Raw genomic sequence first — 23,681 nt, forward strand, 5'->3', positions numbered from 1 at the left:
ATAAATGCCTTTAAATAGGTCCCAAACCCAGGAGATTAGGGTTTCTCTACCCAGCACCTACTCGGTGAGTCCCTCCTCTGACTCGTCGAGTCCATTCATGAAATCCACATAAGTAACTTGACTCGACTCGGTGAGTTGGTCCCTCAACTCGTCGGGTCCCTCCTTAAATCTCAAGATTAACATACACAATAATGTCCCTGAAAATCCGAACGTTACAATTCTCCCCCACTTGAATTAGATTTCGCCCTCGAAATCGCTCCTTCACAATATATAGATCTAATCCAATAACCAAACAGCTCCATCGAAAGGGTCTCATACCACACAACTATTTTCCTTTCTGGACACCTGAATCCAAACAGGATCTCCTCCATGGAACTAGGACAGACCCATATGCCACTCTGCTACCCCTTCTGACTTTCAAGAATCTGGAACTCTAGTAGCTTGACACCCATCCAGACCGCCATCTTCAAATGTCACCACGTTATTCGCTCCTCGAATAACAAACCCCTACAGCTCGCTGCCCCTCTGATTCTCTAGTGGGGACCGATAAAACAAGTCCATGCCCAAAACAGGTTAACGATCACTCGTCCCATACATGAATAACAATCCAGGTCATATACCAAGGAATGGAAGGATTACATCACACCAGGGAATCATCCACTAAACTGCAATCAAACCCCAGCTCCCTTCTGCAAATCCCTTTCAACACTGAGCACCAGGTCATCTCCCGACCTAGCAGTTGAACTTCCAAGGGTTACTCATTACACACCTCAACATGTCGCACTGACTTGTAGCCTAAGATCCTAAACATTGACAATATGGGATCCTCAAGAAACCACCACGAGATAGGATCCTCAACACCGTCCTCTGCTACTGCTTGGGGTGCAACTCCAAAAGCACAAGCTCATACGATCCAGTATCCTGGCGAAACCTTCGTTACTCCCACTAACAAGGATCCTGGTAACATTGTGAATAATAACACTTTTTACTACTAACTCTATGGATGATGATGCAGCAATGAGCCCGCTCATGGTCAAAGAACTTCAACAGCTAACACAAATGATCTCAAGCGTACCCAGATTAGTCTATCCTATACTAGAAGTCTCCCCAACAAGCCATATGATCTTAAGATACGCTCCTGTGATTGTTGACATTGAAGTCCCAAAGCGCTTCCAAACACCCAGCATGAAGCCTTATGATGGGACTACGGATCCTAAAGAACATGCCGCACAATACAGAGAAAGAATGGAGATCATCTCCATTTCCACACATTTGAATGAAGCTTGCCTATACAAGGGTTTTGGTTCAACCCTCACAGGACCAACCTTGAAATGGTTGCTAAGTTTTCCTCCCTACTCTATTACTTAATTTAAACATTTAGTTAACATTTTTAACAACCAATTTTCTTGTAGCATAACATTTGAGAAGATCACTAGTGATCTTTATTGGGCGGTTCAGGATCCTAAGGAATCGCTCAGGGATTTTGTGAACAGGTTTGGCAGGGAAGCTCTGAGTATCCCCAACATCGACATGGAAACTGCCATAGAAGCCTTCAAAATGGGATTGAAGAAAGATTTTCCTTTCTACGAAGACCTTGTAATGACTCCATGCAAAAGAATAGATTAAGTAAGGAGCAGAGAACTAAGGTTCATAAGGCTCGAAGAAGACAAGGAAATCCAAAATGGAATCAACCCACCGAGCTCATATGATAATCAGAATAGGAAGGCTGAGTCATTGGCCCAAAGATCCCATAAATCTAAACCTTAATGTAACGTCCCCAAACCATAAGGTAAAATTTTCATTTTTAAATCAACCATAAACATCATTTAACCTTTTTAGCCATTCAAAAGTATGCTATAGTAAAATAGTTATCATAGTACAATTCCTAGAATCACAAAGTTGTGGAAAAATGGGTGGATGTTGTGCAGTCACATCAGGCTCGTCCCTTTCAAATCAGAAGTACCTGAAACATAAACCATAAAACTGTAAGCACAAAACTTAGCGAGTTCCCCCCAAAACACCCCATACCAAAAAATACAGATTGCTATGTGCCTACCATTGTCTTATCGTTATGCCACAAGCCATATCATGATCTTTCTTTGCCAGGTCAGGGCCAAAACCCTAGACCTTACAGAGAAGTGCTAAGAGTCATCTCCTGGTCTTCCATGCAAGTGTCAAAAAGACAACTAGCATACTATCTACATACACACACACACACACACACACACACATATATATATATATATATATATATATATATATATATATATATATATATATATATATATACCTATCTGACAGGGTCTGATCCCTGGTCTTGCATATAATTTTTTGGGAGCCACCTTCGGGTATTTCATATAAATTCTAAGGGTCACCCCCTGGTCTACCTATAAAACATAAGCCAATGGACCGACATTGGTGCCTTCGACCTACAGTATAGTGAGGAGACTCACGTTAAATGTTGAAACCACCAGATAAATGTTTGGACTGCTGATCCAGAAAGTCCCCGCGCTAATCAATCACATAAAATCCCAATAAATAATTGGGACATAAACCATAGCTAGGAACCTCATTCATATGTCCAACTTCCAGGGTAAAAGACCGTTTTACCCTTTCCTCACTTAACCCAATAACCATAGCTCAACCTAATGGCTCTAAAAGCCTAATCTGACCCAAATTCCAAAATAACACCCAAAGCCTCTTATGGGCCCAGATCCAAGAAGGCCCAAAGCCTAACAAAGACCCAAAGTCAAAAATACTAGTGGCCCAATAAGGCCCAGAACCCTAGTAGTCCAAATAAGGTCCAAACGCAAAAGCCAACGTTGCTGAGTACACCTTACGTACTCAGAATTACTCGTAGTATACTCTGCTTTTGGCCAGTATGCATTGCGTACGAGCTGAGTACGCCCCACGTACTTTGTAATGGCCCAAAACTTACCATTAAATATTTAATTGATTAAGCAACTTTGTCCAACCTCAGATCTGATCCTAAATGATGTCTTAACATATAAAGTTGTCAACTTTACTCTCATGCATGACTTAATGGGTCCCAACACTAAAAAAGAACCATAATGAGAATCCTAACACATGCATGGACCAATATAAACCATAAAGATTGCATTTTTATGGAAAAGGGACCTCAAAGGTGTTAAGATCTACCATCCATGGCTTATGTAGTATATCATATTCTCACATATGGCTAAAAGGACCCAAAAAAGCTAGAAATTGGATCTGGCATAAGGAACCATCAAGTTGAGAACTTTATACCTCAACTAGCTTGCAAAATTGATGATAATTTTGGATATACATGCTCAAGCCACACCAAAGCAATATCCAAGAGTTATTCTTCCTTCAAATCACCAAAAACACCACAAAAACTCACATCTAAGCTCAAATCTCACAAATGGCATTTAGGATTTCGTTCTTAGAGGTTAGAGAAGTAGAGGCAAGTCATAAGAAGATCCATGAGTGACTTAAGGTGATTAAATAGGGCACAAACCACAAAATTTACGGTTTGCTCTTGCTGGTTATACGACTCGCGTAACCATGCATACGCTGAAGCCTCCGTGATTCAGATGTCGAGCCAGTATGCCCAACATACTCCTAGCGTATGCCCAGCGTACTCGGCTAGGGTCTAGAACTGCCAATATTCTGAAGGCCATAACTTCTTCGTTCTATATCCGATTTCGACGTTATTTATATCCATGGAAAGGTAATGAGAAGATCTACAATACTATCAACACTCTTTTACCTTAAAACTTTCCAAACTTAAATCCAAAATTCATAGGTCCACGCCATCAATGTATCGATATGCCCTTGGGCTCCAAAATGCAAACCGAACACTCGGTACCCACAACCTATTTTATACATCATCAAATGGGTCTAATCCGATCTTTCCCAAGGCCTAGAGCCTTAAGATACTTGATCCTCAGATCACAGCCCCAAATTATGAAATGACCTGAAACAGGGTGTTACAACTCTCCCCCACTTAAATTAGATCTCATCTTCGAAATCACTCTTTACTACCTCCCTGCTACACAAGACAACTAGAAGACTTCTTCCACAACCACTAAAGAATAACCATTGTTATCCTGTCCGAAACCCGAAATTTGAGATCCTAAAACCCTGTCTGACTCTTTGACAGACGGCCCACTTTGAAGCAATGTTAATACAACTCCACTTCATATTCCACTGATCATAACACTTCCAACCCTTGGTCATATTGTTGTTTCTAATGGGAACAGAATCACTGACCATCCAATGCTGCAGAAAACTCTTCATATGATACAAGTCTTAGATAATCCTTCGAGTAAAAGACTCATCCCTATAATGATTAGAATTAGACAAGAGTTTTACAGTAGGGTCAAATCAATTACTTTGAGATTATTTAACCCATGAAGAAAGTGACTTAACATGTCCACTTAATAACAATGTGACTCCCAACACGAGTCCCGACCACTAGTACCACCTCAGGCTTATCTTGTTGTCCCATAATTACATTTCTAATGTAGTTGAGACCTCCCTGGTCTCATACTTACCTACCAATTAACCGATATTCCAAATTCCCAACTGATTGTTGAGGATAATACTCCCACATAATCACACCACACAACTTCTGAATGAGGGTCTTATCTGGCAAGAGTTGTCCTAGCTTGCTTGCCATCATGGCTCCAACAGCCCTCCAGGTCCAACCGAACATAACCAACCAGAAAACCTAATGCAACCAAATCCACTTGCTATAAATGAATGCTACATGTACAAATATAGTCTTATATCACAACCGGCCTCATACAATCCACAACCTTCCTTAATTCCATGAATGATGTGGCCTTCCTACAGTCTCACGGCCGACATTGCAATGGTCTAAGTGATGGGTTTTATACAACAAAACATCATATGTGCTCATGCAAACCCTAAAGCTTGGATCTAGGTTTCTCTATTGTACATGCAATTGATCCAAGACTTATGAACCCTAGATCTAGCATACATATTTTGAAAATATCATATAAAATCAGATCTAGATGATTACCTCTTCAAGAATGGCTTGAATCTTCTTCTCTTGGATCTTAGAGTCACAAATGTCACTCCTCTAATGACTTACAAACACCACAAGCAAGAGGATGATGTTATAGAGAGGGGAGGAGGCACAATTTCGGCTATGAACTCTTCTAGGGTTTCCAGTGGCCAAAATCTGATGCCGTAGGGGTTCTATTTATACTTGTGCTGTTAGGGTTTCAATCAAAACCCTAATGGAAAGCTTAGGCCTTAAGCAGTCCAAGGAACCTTCTAGAATAGGGCCCTTATGACCGAAATTAAGATGGACACATCCTTAATTTCGTCCATGCCTAATCCATAAGGCTTCCCAGTCCAATATTCAACTATCACACAATTGACAGTTCTAGTCCCCTTTATTTAATTAATTTCTTTTAGCCACATAATTAATTCTCAATTAATTCTTGTCTAATATTAATTAAATTATATGATTTCTCCTTTAATATATTATTCATATAATATATTAATAAACCATAATAACCTCTCTCTTCATAAATCATCCTATCAAGTTGCTTTGGTGAAGGCAACCCAAAAGGACCATGCACAATCGGGTCAAGTACATACTAAATATAGTTACGGGCTTAGACACTAATCCAACAGTCTCCCACTTGGATAAGTCTAGTAACTATAGTGTAAGTACAATCCAATTAGCAATCGTAGCTCTCAAAGACACTGTCGAACTCTGATCATATCAGTAACATGTCCTTTAGATAAGGGATCGTATAGTCCTCCGTTCAAGATATCGTGCGGATAATTACATGGAACATAGTCATACTTATTGTCCAGCAGTTTTGTTTCTTGATCTCTGATTCGTCTGACATAGAACTTAATTGAACACATCAATTCAGTCATGACCGGGCCCGACACATAAGTCAAACCAAATCATCGAGGGGCCCGGATATCGCTTTTACCCTCTTAGGATAAAAGGAACAGATAAACTTCGACTTATATGCATTTACCATTCACTCATCAAATCATGCACAACAATGCGTTTTATAACATCAAGTTACCGATGCGTTTAGGCATTATAGATGCACAACCAACTTGCAAACAATAAACCATATATCTAGGTTTTAAGACCATATGATATTATCGTCTTGCGATCACTCGAAATAAATTCCATGAAGTGATACTTGCAAGCGTGGGTCTAATCCAATGCTCAAATCTTATTCATGAGCACTCATGAACGTTGTAGCAAACCTTTGCTATGTCTAATACTCATTAGACAATCTACAAACCAATTCATGACAATCTTCTTTCATACCTACTCCCAAAGTATGAGCGACTGTGGAACGTTCGAATAATCTTAATATTCAGGAAGTCAAAACATGCAAAGTGAAACAATAGGTAAACAATCAACATAATACCGTAACTTTACTCATAAATAATACTCCTTTATTTAATCATCAAATGTCAATTCCATTTATCTATTACACGTTTCAAAGATATCTAATCTAAACCAATATCGTCCTTCAACCCGATGCTCCTAGCGTGCTGCAAGTGCTTAACCCTACTCAGTCCCTTCATAAGGGGATCTGTTGGGTTATCTTCCGACGATACCCTCTTCACTACGAGGAGTCCCTCTTCCACCTGATGTCGAATAAAATGATATTTCCTTTCGATATGTTGAGATCTGCCATGATCCCTTGGTTCCTTGGTTAAGGCAACCACTCCTTCATTATCAGAGAAAATTTCCATTGGCTCCTTTACGTTTGGCACAACTCCAAGGTCTCCAATGAAGTTCTTCAACCATATCACCTCCTTTAATGCTTCACTCGCCGCAATGTACTTTGATTCGCATGTTGAATCAGCTACGGTCTCCTGCTTGGAACTTTTCCAAGTCAGTGCTCCTCCATTCAGGGTAAAGACCCAACCCGACTGCGAACGGTAGTTGTCCCTGTCGGTTTGGCGTCACTATACCCTCGCACCCTTAAGTCATCACTCCCACCGAGGACTAGAAACCATTCCTTGGTCCTCCGAAGGTACTTAAGAATATTCTTGACTGTGGTCTAATGTGCTTTGCCAGGGTTCCCTTGATATCTGTTGACCATGCTCAAAGCAAAGGCCACATCAGGGCGAGTACAAGTCATCACATACACGATCGAGCCAACTGCGGAAGCGTAAGGTACTCGGCTCATCTCTTCTATCTCGACTTCGGTACTCGGACTTTGAGTCTTACTCAACTTGGCATTACTTTGGATTGGTAACTCCCCCTTGTTAGAATTCTCCATACTAAAACATTTTAGTACCTTGTCCAAGTAAGTATTCTGACTAAGTCCTATTAGTCTCTTACTTCTGTTTCTCACTATCCTTATTCCCAAAATATAGGCAGCCTTTCTAAGGTCCTTCATAGTGAAACACTTCCCAAGCCAGGACTTGACTCCCTGCAGTGTCGGGATGTTGTTTCCTATGAGTAGTATGCCATCGACATACAATACGAGGAAGCTAACTATACTCTCACTGGCTTTGACATACACACATGATTCATCCTCGCTTCGCAGAATACTAAACTCTTTGACTTTCTCATCGAAACAAAGATTCCATCTGCGAGATGCTTGTTTCAGTCCATAAATAGACTTCTCAAGCTTACACACTCTATTGGGACGCTTTGCATCGACAAAACCCTCTGGGTGACTCATGTAAACATCCTCGGCCAACTTCCCATTGAGGAAAGCGGTTTTGACATCCATCTGCCATATCTCATAGTCATGAAATGCAGCAATGGCTAGCATCACCCTAATAGATTTTATCTTTGTAACCGGTGAGAAGGTCTCATCATAGTCAACTCCGGGAGTTTGAGTGAAACCCTTCGCAACCAATCACGCCTTGTAGGTGTGTACGTTCCCATCCATGTCGGTCTTCTTCTTGAAGATTAATTTGCACCCGACCGTCTTACGACCTGGCACATTGTCAACCAAATTCCAAACTTGGTTGTCATACATGGACTGAATCTTGTTGTCCATAGCCTCTTTCCATTTCGCAGACTCCGGGCCTGCCATGGGTTCCTTGTAGCTATTAGGTTCATCCAAATTTATTAGTATACTATCACTAATAAACGTGTTACCCTCACTCGTTATATGAAAACCATACAACACGGGCGGAACACTAACTCTACTAGAACGTCTAAGAGGTAAGGATTCATCAATCGGTTCAACCAGAGTTTCCTCCATGGGTTGAGCACTAGCGTTAGAGGTTCCTTCATTGCTCTTCTCTTGAAGCTCTTCAATATCGATTTGCCTCCCACTGTCCCCTTGGCTTATGATTTCTCGCTCTCAGAAAACCCCTCTCCTCGCAAAGAAGACAACATTGTCACTCGGTCTATAGAAGAGATATCCAAAGGATTTATGTGGGTAGCCGATGAAAATACATCACTTACTACGAGGTTCGAGCTTGTCGTGAGTCTCTCGTCTTACAAAAGTCTCGCAACCCCAAACCTTGATATGTAACAATGAGGGAGCTTTCCGTCTCCACATCTCGTGAGGTGTTTTGGCAACCTTCTTCATAGGGACTAAGTTAAGGATATGGGCGACAGTCTCTAAGGCATACCCCCAATATGAGATAGGTAGCGAAGCACAACTAATCATGGAACAAACCATGTTTATCAAGGTTCGATTACGCCTCTCAGCTACACCATTCAACTACGGTGTCCTAGGTGGCATCAATTATAAAATGGTTCCGCATTCCTTGAGGTAGTCGTGGAATTCAAGACTTAGGTACTCTCCTCCTCGATCGGATCGAAGCATCTTGATTTTCCTGCCCAACTCATTCTCCACTTCTTGTTTGAACTCTTTGAACTTTTCAAAGGTTTCTGACTTGTGCTTGATTAAGTAGATATACCCATATCTGCTATAATCATCAGTGAAAGTCACATAGAAGCGGCTCACATCCCTTGTGGTGGATCTAAAGGGCCCACACACATCGGTGTGTATGAGACCCTTTCACAAGTGCCACTGAAGGGTGACTTGGTCATCTTTCCAAGCAAACAAGACTCACACACGTCATCGTCCCTAAGGTCGAATGACTCCAATACTCCATCCTTTTGGACTTGGGTTATGCGTTTCTTGTTGACATGTCCAAGGCCACAATGCCACAAGCATGCTTTATCCAAACCATTGGAAGAATCAATACGCAACACATCATTTACTAAATTGTCTACAACCATCACAGTTTCATATATTCCATTACAAGGCAATGCTTCAAAATAGAAAACACCATTAAGATAAGAATTAATAGAACCCTTTTCATTATCAAATGAATATATAAAACCTTGTCTATACAAATCATGAAAAGAAATGATGTTTCTTGCCATATTTGGCGAATAGCAACAATTATTTAAATCTAATACTAATCCATTACTAAGCACTAAAGAGTAAACTCCAATCTTGGTGACATGCGAAGATCTTCTGTTCCCCATGATTAAGTTTATCTTCCCATGCTCCACATCCCTATTTCTTCTTAGGCCCTGCAAATCAGAATAAACGTGAAAACCACATCCTGTATCAAGAACCCAAGAAATAGCATGTGATGAATCATTAGATTTAATGGTGTAAATACCTACGTAGGATGGCTTGATCTTTCCATCCTTGATGTCTTGCAGATATTTCAGGCAGCTTCGATTCCAATGCCCTATTTCATGGCAGTAGTGGCACTCTGCCTCCTTGGGGTTGGAGTTGGGTTTAGCTGAACCAGCCTTGGTTCCACTAGAAGAGGTGCCATCATGAGACTTTCCCTTATGGTGGCTCTTTGAGGGAGCCTTCCTCTTCTTACCTTCCATTGCCCAATTGCCAAGACTGGGGCAGCAGTAGGAGTAGGAGTTGATGCAACAGATCTGTCTTTGAGGTTAAACCTTAACACTCTGCCCTCAGTCAAAAAAGGAAGCCAAACTGCTTTGCCTGGGTACTGAAACAATACCTTACTCTTGCCAACTGGAAGACGTCATAGCACAACGATAACCACTCAAAGTAGGAAACTTCCCGAAAACATGAACCCAATAATTTAAACCCTAAAATTATTCCCTAGGAGTACTGATCATTCATTCATCACACCCTCCCCTAGTCTCTAATTAGGAATACCATTCTATTATGTAGAAGGAATGCTCAAAATATACCGATAGTGAATTACACCAAATCCCCAATTCAGAGGTTGCACTTAACAACCTCAAATACGCACTTGACTTCTTAACAAGTCATCACCAACTTGCTGATCCCATGAGCATAAGTATGGTCAATCCAAAAATTCTCACATTGCATCCAAATCCCATTTCAGCTCAGGTGTACCCCCACCTGACAAATCACTCGAGACATTCACAATGAACTTCATGACTCGAGATTCCATAACCGATGTCCAACATTGGTAACCGAACTCTTGATAGACGGCCCGCAAGCAAACAGAGTTCATAATGAAAACACATTGCAAGCGACTACTGATGCACAACGATTATTCCTAACAACCTTTAACTGCCCACATGATCCAAACCAACTGGTCATTTAACTTGTGGCTGCAATCCTTGAGCCATTCATCACAATCGCTTCCTTCTTAAGTCCCGCGACTCAACTGTCACTACTTGAGCAAGGCACTCCAGACCTTGAAATCAACTACCTCTCATGGGTCTGCACCATTGAAACGCAACAGACATGGCCACCAAGGCCCAAACAATCACCAGACCCATCATCAGCCTGAACGACCATACCCGATAAACCGATAAAGGTGGAAATACACTGTAATGAATCATGGTGCCAAACCATGCCATCTTCCTTAACCAGTTCCTTAAAATCCCCTAAATTTTCCTCGAGTCGAGTATGGATCATGTGCTTCCAGTGGTACGGGCCCAATACAACCTTTCACACCTATCCCTACTTTCCTCAAGAATCATATCGGATCCTCTAAGTAACTACTCTTGTCCACATCCGTCCTGTCCATTCTTATACACCCATTCTCAAACGAATACCCATCGCTAAACAACGCAAGCCAACCCACTACAACACATCCTAGGCTCTCCTAGGTTCCCGACCTCACTCTGCCATCAACTAATGAAGAACTCCCAATAATGCAAGTTAACTACTTCTTGAATACAATTACATGCAACAAAGCTTAGATAATCCTTCGAATAAAAGACTCCTTCCTACAATGGTTGGACTCAAACAAGAGTTGTGCAGTCAGAATATGGTGGGGATGGAAGCGATGGTTGTTTCAGAAGAGAAAGGATTGTATGTGGTTATTTAGTGATAATGGAGGCAACTGGAACTCGATGGTGGTCGTGATGATGTTATGCATGTGGTGACTAGGGAAATATGATGGTGTTCTTTGCATAATTTAACTATTTTCTATGACTTTGGCATTTCTGGCGAGTCTTTAGTCTTCTTCTATGTGGCTAGGTCTTTACATAATTTATAATACACACAGGTGAGGTTTCGATTTTCATATCAATAACTCAAGAACACATACACATCATAGTTATATTTTTATTTTCCAATAAAAAAATACAAGAACACACATATCAAATCTAGAATGTACACACATACATCAGTTATGGACACACAAGAACACATGAAAACATCAGATATGGAACATAAGCTGTTTTTGTTTGAGTTCTGAACAAGGTGGAGGACGAAACAAGCCATCATGTTTTTTCAACCCTAATTTGGAACAAAGATGAAGAACGAATACAACATCTCCAATGACCTTAGAGCCTCCGATGACTCCTCCGGCGAATGACAAACTTGGAACATGAAAATTATGAACCTCATAACTCATATTTGGTGTGTATATATGTGTGTTTGGTTGTTTGTTTGTTTGTTTCAAGATTGTTTCAGATGTGTGTTAAAGATCTAAACTCAAGAATGCAGATGTAGATGTTGGTTAAGCCGCGGAAAATCGAGAATTCAAGAACTCCTATGCATATTTATCTTGAACTCAAGAAGTCATATTCAAAACATATGTATATGTGTGCACATTTTTGTGTGTTGTCCGCCAAACATTGTTTCCTACTGTCCCAACTATCATCAATGGAGAAGGGGGGAAAGGGAAGGGGAGGGGGGGTCTTTCTTATTGATTTCTCATATCTGTCTTAAGATCACAAAAATTACAACATCAAGAACAAATTGTCATAAACCTCCTGTCTATCATCATTGGAGAAAGGGGGAAAGGGCGGGGGAGGGGTCTTTCTTATTGATTTCTCATATCTTAAGATCACAAAAATTACAACATCAAGAACAAATCATCGTAAACCTCCCGTCTTAAGAATAACAGACAACTCAAGAACAAATCATGATAAACTTTCCATCTAAAAATACACACATACACATTGTATGAAACCGTCAAAAAATTCATGTTTAACCGAAAAAGATGATCGAAAAATTAGTGTTTGCCAAAGAACCTATATTAATATCATCATGGTATTTTGTATACATTGTAATAAATTAACGGTAATATATATTACAAAAAAATACATAAATACTGAAAAAGTTTATTATCTTCTAAATCTTTAACCCTATGTCAACATTAAATATATTAGCCCCAATATGAATATGAAAATGATAAAAACATTGCAATTTATTTCAAAATTTCCTTTTATATGATATATATTTGATATCTCATTACATTAGATTCAATCCATCTAACCCGCTGGTAGTGTAGTCGTCGGTTAAAGGGCAGGGGAGAAGGGAGAGCAGGCAAACACGAAAGATGCATTCCTTCGGTTACAGAGCCAATGCTCTCCTAACTTTTTCTCTCACGATTCTGGCTCTCATGTGCGCCATGGCATCTCTTTCGGACAATCTCAACTCTCCTTCCCCCACTGCAAGTGTTAAGGTCTCTCCAAAAACCCTAATTACTTGATATTCTGATTTAATTTTGTTTCTTATGACTACCAACTTTGACTAATTACATTTCTATGATTTGTGCTTCACAGGTCTTGAATATCAATCGGTTTCTGAAGAAATCAACCGGAGATGACGAGGTAGTTCATTATTAATCTTTTTTATTTGACGAAAGGTAGTTGATTTGGAATAGTGAAGTGATCCATCCGATTCTAAGGCTTTTATTTGACGATATCAAAAGAATTAAATTGTTGAATTTGATCTATTGACATTCCGATGACTTCTGTTATGCAAAGCTACGATCTTTAATAGTGAATGATTTGGGAAGATTGAGGTTAATTCATGCTTTATCTTGTGAAATTAGGAACATATCCATAATCGAATGTATTTGTTCGACTTGGAGATATGAAAAACACTTTAAGTTAACTCATGGAAGTTCAAGCCTACTTACCATTGATTATAGCTTGATGGAAAATCCATATGAAGCTCTAAAATATGAGCAAAGTAGATCTGGTGTTTTATGATGTGTGGGTTGATCGAAATTTAACTCTGTTGTTAGATTTTGATGATAAAGTAATGTAAGATCAATGACCAGAAGCTCTGTTATGATTTCCATTGAAGCTCTGTTATGATTTTCCATGTTCTCTTCATTGCTGCTTACTTTTCACTAGTTGTATGGTGTTTGCATAATTAGTCATAACAAACTGGGGATTATTGAAACCAGTATATACCAGTTTTGAAAATATAATCTACTCATTCTTTTTTTCATCTTCCATTTGTGATGCAGGTTGGGATTACACTAGATATATCTGCAGACCTACAGTCATTGTTTACATGGAACACAAAGCAAGTTTTTGTATTTCTAGCTGCTGAATACAGTACTCCAAAGAACATCCTTAATCAGGTAAAATTTAAACACAATCATGCATCTTCTTCCACTCAACTTAAACTTACTTAATAAAAGCATTCATCTTTGAATTTACTATTATGCCCCCACAGGTTTCATTGTGGGATGGTATCATACCAGCACAAGATGGTGCAAAATTTTCTATAAAAACCAAGAACAAGTACAGGTTCATTGATCAGGTAAATCTACTTTTTTTTTTTTCAATGTAGTTCACATATCTTTAAATTGTTTTGATTTTTATTTATTTGTTTTTGTTACATATATAGGGAAGCAACCTTCGTGGGAGAGATTTTAACTTGACATTACACTGGCATGTGATGCCCAAAACTGGGAAGATGTTTGCTGACAAATTAGTCCTGCCCGGATTTCGCCTGCCCGAGTCATACAGATGACCAGATTTGATAATTCATAATTGCTGTTTTTTCTTGGTTTAAATGAGAACTAGAGATGAGAAGAGAAGAGGGTAATTTTCTGTTTTCAAATTTGTTAGATTTGAAATTATAGTTTGGTTTAAACTTTAAACTAGATGGTTTTATGTTTCAATACTGTTTTATCTTTTGGTTTTTATTGTTTGTTGCTTGAAAGTTGAAAGCTAGTTTGAGAATTAACCATGGAGAGGGATGAGGGCATCAACTATTTTGTTTTCAACCCCTTTTTTTTTATAAAAGATTTCACATTCATATCCATCACCTTTTGTTAAAAAGAAGGTGATGTTCTATTTTCTATCAAGTCTATAAATCAAGGTTTATATGTCAATTGTCATACATCGACATGAATGATAGCCAACAACTTTTTTTTCATATGATGGAAGAGATATTGGTGGTAATGCTTTACTGATGAAGACAACTGGATGACCGTTTTGCACCAATCAACATTGCTCTGATGCACAGGTGCCTATTACGAAAGGAGGGTTAGAATAAGAGGCAGAAAGGGTTGACCCGAGTTGGGTTTGGGTTCAACCAATTTGATTTAGGTGGTGTTTGTTTTTTTTTTTTTTTTTTTGGCAAAAATGTCTTTTTGACTTCTTATGTTGTGGGCAGAAAGACATTTGAAGAAAGACTATTTGTTTTTCAAAAGACACCAGACAAAAAAATATTTTTGACCACTTTTTCAAAAAGATTTACAAAAAAAAAACTTTGATTTTAGAGAACGATTTTTTTAAGTTCTACCTATAATGTGATAGTATTTCTTTTTCCACCACTATCCGACCACCATCTTCGCCACCACTATTGTCGCCATCACCGACCAAACACCATTATCTTTTTTTATGAACACTTAAAAAACAATCATTTTTTATGAAGACTAAAGAGATAAAAAAAAAAATTGGTCTGATTTTGTTCTGCACATATGAAAAAAAAAAAAAAGGTGCAAAAAGACACACACACCATGTTGCTAAACAAATTGAATATCTCAATTCAATATAGCCCGATTAATTGCATGGGTTGAGATTCCAATCCAACATAAGTTAAAATGGGTTTTATGTTGTGTTGACTTTTTTTAGGTTAAGTTCAAAATTAGACACTAAATTTGTGTTCATTTAGTTATTAAACTTTGTTTATGTTTGTAAATTGTTATTGAAATTTTTTTTTAATCAACCATTTATAACACCAGTCAATAAGGACAATTTTGAATAAAAAACAAGTTCAGTAATCTTGTACAAATTAAACAAAATTTAGTCATTATAGTGTTTAAATTTGACCATTTTTCTCAAACTGTTGAATTTAGATTGACTTAAAACGTAAATAAAAAAAGTTAGGGTAAATGTTATTGAAGCCCAACCAACTATCTGGTTTTGTTTTAAATGTTCTTTTATGTTTTTTTTCTTGCATTTAAAGGGCATAAAATTCATATTAACATGTTTATTGAGGACCTTAAGACCTGTTCTAACCGGTTACTATGCAGAATCAAATGTCACACATAAATTACCATTCAATCGTCCCCATCCTTGAAAAAACAAGTTCTCCTTTATTTGTGATTTTTTTCATATGAATACAACTTATCTATTCAATACTTTGATTTCTCCATCTCATTGATTCAAGAAATATTTGTGATATATCACATTCTCATCTAATTCCATCATATGGATTTATTCACGATTTAGATGTCTTCAATACATGTCTGTGAAATTCAAACTCCACCACCAACCATCTCCTACTATCGGTTCTCCACCATCGTCCGCCGACCACCGATCATCATCATCGTTCACCTACATGGGATTTGAAAAATGGTTTAAAGCACAACACAATAACTCTTACAGGAGGAGTGATGTACACAAGAGAAGAGGTTGAAGGGAAGAGGTATAAGAACCATCGATTGCAGATTTGAAGCAATGAACATGGATCAGACACCTGTTCGACATCACGATCTATCGTCTTCAGATCCAATATTTTTCCAAATTTCCAGATTTAGGTTGTGACGGAGTTGAGGAAATTCAGGGGTTCTAGGAAGAGTCATCATCTTTAAACATCGTGAAACTGATGGGTCAAAATTGAAGAGGTTAACTCGATCTTCTCTATCAATTTTAGGGATTCTAAAATGTTTTCTTCACATATCAATTTGAGAACCCTACAAACTACGCAGCTCGACTCATTATGAAGGAACTAGGTCTGAGATATGGGATGAGACAAGAGGCAAATTACATGCTTTTGTTGCAACTGCAGGGACAGGTGGCACTATGGCTAGTGTTTCTTGATTTTTAAAGGAAAATGATCCAGGGATAAAGTGTTATCTTGTTGATCCTCTTGGTTCTAGCTTGTTTAACAATGTGACAAGAGTAGTGATATACACAAGAGAAGATGCTAAAGGGAAGAGGTTAAAGAACCCATTTGATACGGTCACTGAAGGAATAAGGATCAATAGATTGACGGAAAATTTCAAAATAGCTCAACTTGACGGAGAGTTCTAATATTTTTGTTCCTTTTGTTAGATTCCTTATAAGGCTAAGGGAAGTGGTAAAACTCCTAACATCTCGCCACATTAGTTTTTTTTAGTGTCACTTCATTTTTCTCCATTTAGCACCTACTATTAGAGCATTTGGTAGGGAGTAGTAACATTCATTAAAAAAAAGGTTTTTTGTTTTTTATTTACATAAAAGTGCAAATTGAATTCCACTCAAATAAGTTTCCACCAATCATATTGCATAAATATTTCTCTCTCATCTCGCCACATGCTTAACAAGGGTACGATAGCAAGCCCCCTAGCGAGTGTTAGGGGGTGGTGTTCCAACAATAATAGCGAGCATGGCGAGGGTGTTAACACCCCCACTCCTCTTAGTCTAAGGAATGATGGACAATTTATTTGAAGTTCTTCAATAATGAAATGTGTTGGTCGTATATCGTATGTTGCTGGTGGTGGTACTATTCGTGATGCTGAGAGTACAACCTACTACTGCTAGTGTCACTATGACTTTTATTTGGTTTGAAACACAACCTTCACATACATAATCAGATAGCTACAGTAGCTATTAAAAGTCAATGAGCACGTAGGCAGAGAGTATATGGCATAATTAGACCATATGTGGAACATAAACCGGATAAAAAAAAGGTTAAAGTTCCCAAATTGGCTGGTAATTATCAAGTTCATGTCCTTATAATGCAAAACATTTAGATGAAGGACCTTTTAAACCAAATCATGTTAGTTTACAGGGTTATGGTGACATTTACCCAATAAGTTACAAACTCGAATACTTTTTAATAGTTTGAAAAAATACAATCACATGTAGGAGTGCTCATGTTCCGTTTTTTTTTTTTTGGAATTTTTTCAGTAAAACCTAAGTCAAACCATTAGTAACATTTTTGTAAATCTAAAACCGAAGCCGAACCTTTGAAAATTAGAACATAACCAAGCTGAATCGTTACTAACGGTTTGACTTCGGTTTTGTTTCACGGTTTGAGATTATTAGGCTCATTTGAGTCGAACCCATTACACTAATTTTGTCAAAAAAAACAGTAATCAAATCTGCCAAATATTGTTTAATACAGACATGGACAACTATTGTGCGGACGTGTGGACAGTGCTATTTTATGAGAATTACTAAGAGAGTAGGTTGTTTAGTAATTTGACTACATTGAATTTTATACAACTATCGTCATTTTCATGCATTCTCACTAATTCTTATTCATTTTTGTTCGTACACATCGTTTTTCCCACATTTTTATTCTTATAGAATACGACTCAATAAACATTTTGACAACATTCTGACAGAATAAGAATAATAATAAAAAGTTTATAATAACCTTATAGACGATTTAATTAGTGAGAATGTGTGAGAATGACAATAGTTATGTAAGATTGAACGTATTTATATTATTAAACAACATATTTTTTTGTATCATTCTCACAGAATAGCACTGTCCGCACAATAGATGTCAATCCACATTTGAACCTAGCTCTTTCTCTCTCTCTCTCTCTCTCTCTCTCTATATATATATATATATATATATATATATATATATATATATATATATATATATATATATATATGTATATATATATATATACTCTAATAAATGAATGTTTTTTTTTCCATATGTCACACTCTCATTCAATTTGTCAAATGTCATTTTGTGGTTATTTTGAATTAATATATTTTCCACGTGTCATAATATTAGTAAGTAGAAATATTTGTAGGCATAAAAAGTAGGAGACAATTTAATTTCTCAATACTTTAATATAATAATTACAATAAAAATAGTAATAAATAAATATCAATTTCATTAATGGACTTACCTTTTTATTTCAAAATTCTCAAATTAAGGCTCATTAGTTTATTTTGTTTATTTATTTAAATTTAAAAGATAAAAAAAATCAATTTTAATAATTCATTATTTTTCTTATTTTCTTATAAATCCAAAGTTCTTAAATATTTAGTCATTTATATTTAATTTTTTTTAATTAACCCATGTAATACATAGGTCTTATACCTAGTGTTTATATATATATATATATATATATATATATATATATATATATATATATATATATATGTGTGTGTGTGTGTGTGTGTGTGTGAGAGAGAGAGAGAGAGAGAGTATTGTTTTGGGTTGTTCTATAAGTAGGTCTGGCAATGGAGCGGGTTTTGACCCTCATCCGATCCAAACCCTTAACAATTATATGGGTTTGGAGCATAGTTTTTAATCCATTTACTGTTAATGACCCGTACCCGCTAACCCTTTTATTAAAAGGGTCGGGTATGGATCATCACCAATCCGCTCCGTTTATAACCCGCCCCATATAAATTTTAGAAATATAAATTTATATTTTATATTGCCTAAAGTTTACATTAAATTCCAATGAGAAGTCCAAAGAGAAAATGCCAGAGACTAAATTGTTTTTACATAGGTCTCCAGGACTCAACTTCTAGACTTCCAGTCTTCTCCCAAGAGTCATGATTTCATTTCATTTATATTTCAGCATGTAATCACCAATTTCATTTATAAATCAATAAGGTCATTTATCAACCGAAAGAAAGTTTGTAATTGTTATTAGCCTATTCTCTATCAATGCAATCAACGATCAAAAACCAATTGGAAGTAACTAAAATAATGATTTTAATTCCAATAGAAAGTCCTCGAGTACATAATGTGTTTTCTAAATCAAAATTTAGTTTTATTTAATAAATTTGATTTTATGATTTAAGTAAAATGTGTTTGATTATTCAAAAAACCTACGGGTTACGGGGCGGGTTTGGATATTTGCTGATTCGGTGGATAAGGGTATGGGTTTGATTATTCAAAACCCTGCGGGTTACGGAGCGGGTTTGGATCAGATTTTGAAATTTGTTAGAAGGGTTTGGATCAAGGTCGATTCGCTCCAAACCCGCCCCATTGCCAGGTCTATCTATAAAGCTATCCACATTCATAACCCACTCCAACCCAATTATCTATTAAAAACCAATTTTTCTCTTTTCCACATCAACAACCCAATTAAACCCCAACATTTTACTCACGTTAGCAATTCAAACCAATCCAATTTTATATTAAAAAAATATAGAAAAAATATATCAATATTAGTATCATATTGTAGAGAAAATTTAATCTCGTATTTTGATATATTTTATTTATTTATTTATTTCAAATAAAAAAATGTTATTAACAAAATTAGATTTAATTATAAAAGTTAATTTAACTCTAGTAATAAATGATGGGCTAATTACTAATCTAGCCAAATTAAGGGGGTAATTAGCAATTAGCAATGTAATACCGAACCAATTCATATATTCGTGATAAATAAAGACAAACTTTGTTTTTGTTCCGTTTTATATTGTCATTCGAATTTTATTATTTCGTCCAAATTTATAATATCGTCCGAATTTTAAAATGTTGTCCGAATTTTATACGGTTATCGAATTTATAATAATAATAATAATAATAAGATTAAAATTAAAAATTAAAAAAGAAAACAAAATAGAGAAAAAACAGAAAAAAAAAAAACCACAAAAAACAAAAAAGTTATAGAATTAGTTATTGCTTTTTTTTGGCTTTGAATGGCTCTTTTTCAAGGACATCAAGTTATATGAATTCAAAGAAGTGGCTATATCCATGTTTAGTCTACCTAGTTATTAGGCGTGGCAACTCTCGACCCAACTCATAACCCGACATTGACCCAACCCGAAAATAGACGGGTTTGGGTTGAGATTTTTGACCCCCTAACCCACCAACCCGTATATATATATATATATATATATATATATATATATATATATATATATATATATAGAGAGAGAGAGAGAGAGAGAGAGAGAGCTAGGTTCAAATGTTTTCAACAAGTATTGTGTGCCTCTAACAACCAATCAGAATTAAGCAAAAATAAATTCAATAATAAATCAGAAAATGGTATAATAGTAATCTTGGCTACATTTAATTTTGGTAAATATTTAAAACATTTAATGTCCAGGGAAACTAGTTTGTTAACCCTAGAAAAACACTCACCATTCGTCCTTAAATTGCTTCTTTAATCTTCACCATCGACTCCTTCATTATACCAGGAGAAGAAACCCACCATGGCGTCCATCATCTCCACTATCAATCATCAAGTTTCCAGACCAATGACTACGAATAAATTTCTTCTCCAATCAGCCTGTAAGTTTTTTTTTCTACTGTTGAACTCGTTTTTTTTTATTTAATCGATTTTATGTATTTGGTTTTGGATAAATGATTTTGTGAACGACATTTCTGAAAAATCGATGATTGCAATTTGTTTGGATGTATTTCTTTGCATTTTATTTGAACCAAGCTGGTAAGTCCTTTCCAATTAAGATCTCCCAATTCTGAAAATTCACTAGTGGAATCGAATATACGTTCTCTTAATTCAATTTTGGTATAGCTGCATTTGATTTCTGATTATCTCAACATCTGTAATCGATTTCTATCGATTTCCCATCATATCATGAATCTTTCTCCTGCTTTCGGTTAAATTTGTGGTGTTATGAAGGTGTTTGGTGTTTAATACAACTTGTTGAAGGTGTTTGACATTGTATTTCAAGGTAAAGCTAAGATAATTTGATAATGCACAGAAGGTGTTTGATAAAATGCATAAGAGATGTTTCAAGCCAAATTCTTAAAAATCGACTAATTCCATATTTAAAACATAGTTTCTAGTAATCTTAGACATGGATTATGTTATATTATATGTATTATGCCATATTTTATGTATTCTATGTATTTTGTCAAAATGTATTCTATGTATTCTGTCATATTCTATGTATTATGCCATATTATGTGAGAATGTATTCTGTCATATAACATGTATTCTGTCAAAATTACTAGTAACATATATTTTATGAAATGTGTTGTTTATTTTTCCATCCGTATTCCTAATATTCCGTATATTACCTTTGTATTCGTATGTGACTAATCTGCATTTGCAGTTTGTTAATCAGAAAAAGAAAAAATAAATGTCGTTATTTCACGAGTCACGAGCGAAGAACACATTCACTTTCTATGAATGTTTTCAATTTTCATTTTTATTTGGATGTTATTGACTTTATGAATTTATGTTGAAAACCTTTTTTATGTTAATTACTTTAATCATTTTATGAATTTATGTTGAAAAAATCTCATTTTTTAAAATGTGTTGTTTATTTATTAAACGGGTTATATGGGTTGGGATTGACCCATTACCTTGTGAACCCGCGAACCTATATACTTAAACGAGTTATATGGGTTGGGTTGGGTTGGGTTAAGGTTTCTAACCAACCAACCCATGACCTGTCAACCCGTAACCCGCCAACCCGAACCCAACCCAATTGCTAGGCTTACTAGTCACTATAAGGTGATAGGTGAATCCGTTTCCAGAACTCAACTCGTGAGACGGGAGATGACACATCCCATTATGAGTTTTCGCTTTCCTTATAGATGATTAGGCACATATATAAAAGTTAGGGCCGGTCCAGACAATGGGCAACCCGAGCGACCGCTCAGGGCCCACGTCTCCAGAGGCCCAAAGTTTTTGAGTTATGTAGTGTATATATATAAAAAAAAAATTATTACCTAAATGATTGTTAAAGCCTAAAATTGGTTCAAACTCAGATTAACTCAAAAAGTAAACAATTTTGCTTGTTTGTTATTGGTAATTGAACATGTCTATAGTGAAAAATAAATGATAGTTTTTTTAATCTTTCTTATATTTGTTTTTGACGGACTTTATTTTTCTTTTTGCCCCAGGCCCTATATACGTTTGGACCGGCCCTGATAAAAGTCGTTGGTATTAATTTCATTCTCTTTATATAACAAATGTTAATGAATTTATAATTTTTTTTTGTGCAACAAGTACCATTGGTAGTTACTATTGACATACACTTAAGGTTCTAAATAACACGTTATAACGGCATCAAAACATGCCATGGCGTTGAGAAGTGGTGTGGACGTCCTGAAAATGACCTAAGAGTCTGGATAAAGCTTGTACCCAAATAACGTGGTAAGGCGTGAAAATGCACACTTTTGTGTAACGACTTTTTTTTTTTCTTTTGGGCCTCCTATGGAACTACGGTTCCGACGTGCTTTGCGAGTAGCCTAGAGTCATCACGGGTGAACCTCTGTGACCACAAAGAGGCTTTTGTTCCTCTTTAGATTTGATCTAAGGATATAACATGTTTTTGTAATGTTCACCGACTTTTTGAAAAACGACATTTTTGTAAACTTTTAGTAGGATTGTAAATCGGTGAATAAATGTATATAGAGACGTGAAAACATTAGGTTTTTGTTAATATATGGTTTGTTTATATAACTGGACGATAGTGTGTGTGTGTGTGTATATATATATATATATATATATATATATATATATATATATATATATATATATATTGAAATTTTGTTGTGTTGTCGTTTCTTGAAAAACGCCAAGGCTTGTCCTGTCTCGCAAGGCTTGAGATTTGGTTGTGCCGTCAAATCACGTCTTACATTATTTACAATAATGCATACACTAAATCCAATTGATTACCGCATAAAATCGAGACTTTCATAACTTAGCATAATTTAGGGAAAAAACAAGTTACCTTGGATTCCAAGGTATGATATTTTCTTCGAAGGTAAAATTAAATATTTTGTTATTTTAGTGGACAATTTCACATTCAAACATCCCTAAGTAACATGAATTTATTAGATCACACATAAGTGCAACTCATTTTTCTTTCTTAAACGCCAAAGCATTCATTCAAGCATACTTAATTTCACCACGTGTTTAAAACACAAGTGTACGGATTAGTTCAAAATGGAACTGAAAATACACCCATGATGCTACTAAAAGTTGAAAATAACATAATCGTTCATCAGAATACATGTTTGATCATAGTGCATATATTGATTATGATTTAACTAAACTAACAAATACGAGAAAATAGCATGTAATAAAATACGAAGATCAATAACAATAGAAGCCAAGCTTGTAGAGTTTATTTGGCAATC

At 36.4% G+C, this 23,681-nt stretch overlaps 1 protein-coding gene across 1 annotated transcript; it reads left to right on the top strand.

Annotated features, from left to right (window-relative positions):
* The first annotated feature begins 12,656 nt into the window (after positions 1-12,656).
* LOC111909677 (signal peptidase complex subunit 3A) lies at positions 12,657-14,343 on the top strand. The gene is made up of 5 exons (XM_023905455.2): positions 12,657-12,861; positions 12,962-13,009; positions 13,657-13,773; positions 13,869-13,955; positions 14,043-14,343. The coding sequence occupies exons 1-5, from the start codon at positions 12,736-12,738 to the stop codon at positions 14,166-14,168; spliced, it is 504 nt and encodes a 167-aa protein (XP_023761223.1). The 5' UTR covers positions 12,657-12,735; the 3' UTR covers positions 14,169-14,343.
* Positions 14,344-23,681: the final 9,338 nt, after the last annotated feature.

This window comes from Lactuca sativa, chromosome 2, assembly GCF_002870075.4.
Source record: "Lactuca sativa cultivar Salinas chromosome 2, Lsat_Salinas_v11, whole genome shotgun sequence".
In the NCBI taxonomy this organism is placed as follows: domain Eukaryota; kingdom Viridiplantae; phylum Streptophyta; class Magnoliopsida; order Asterales; family Asteraceae; genus Lactuca; species Lactuca sativa.

Coding starts and splice junctions, on each gene's coding strand:
- LOC111909677 (XM_023905455.2), top strand. CDS start 12,736: ATGCATTCCTTCGGTTACAGAGCCAATGCTCTCCTAACTTTTTCTCTC. Junction 12,862..12,961: donor CCCCCACTGCAAGTGTTAAG/GTCTCTCCAAAA, acceptor TGTGCTTCACAG/GTCTTGAATATCAATCGGTT. Junction 13,956..14,042: donor AGTACAGGTTCATTGATCAG/GTAAATCTACTT, acceptor TTACATATATAG/GGAAGCAACCTTCGTGGGAG.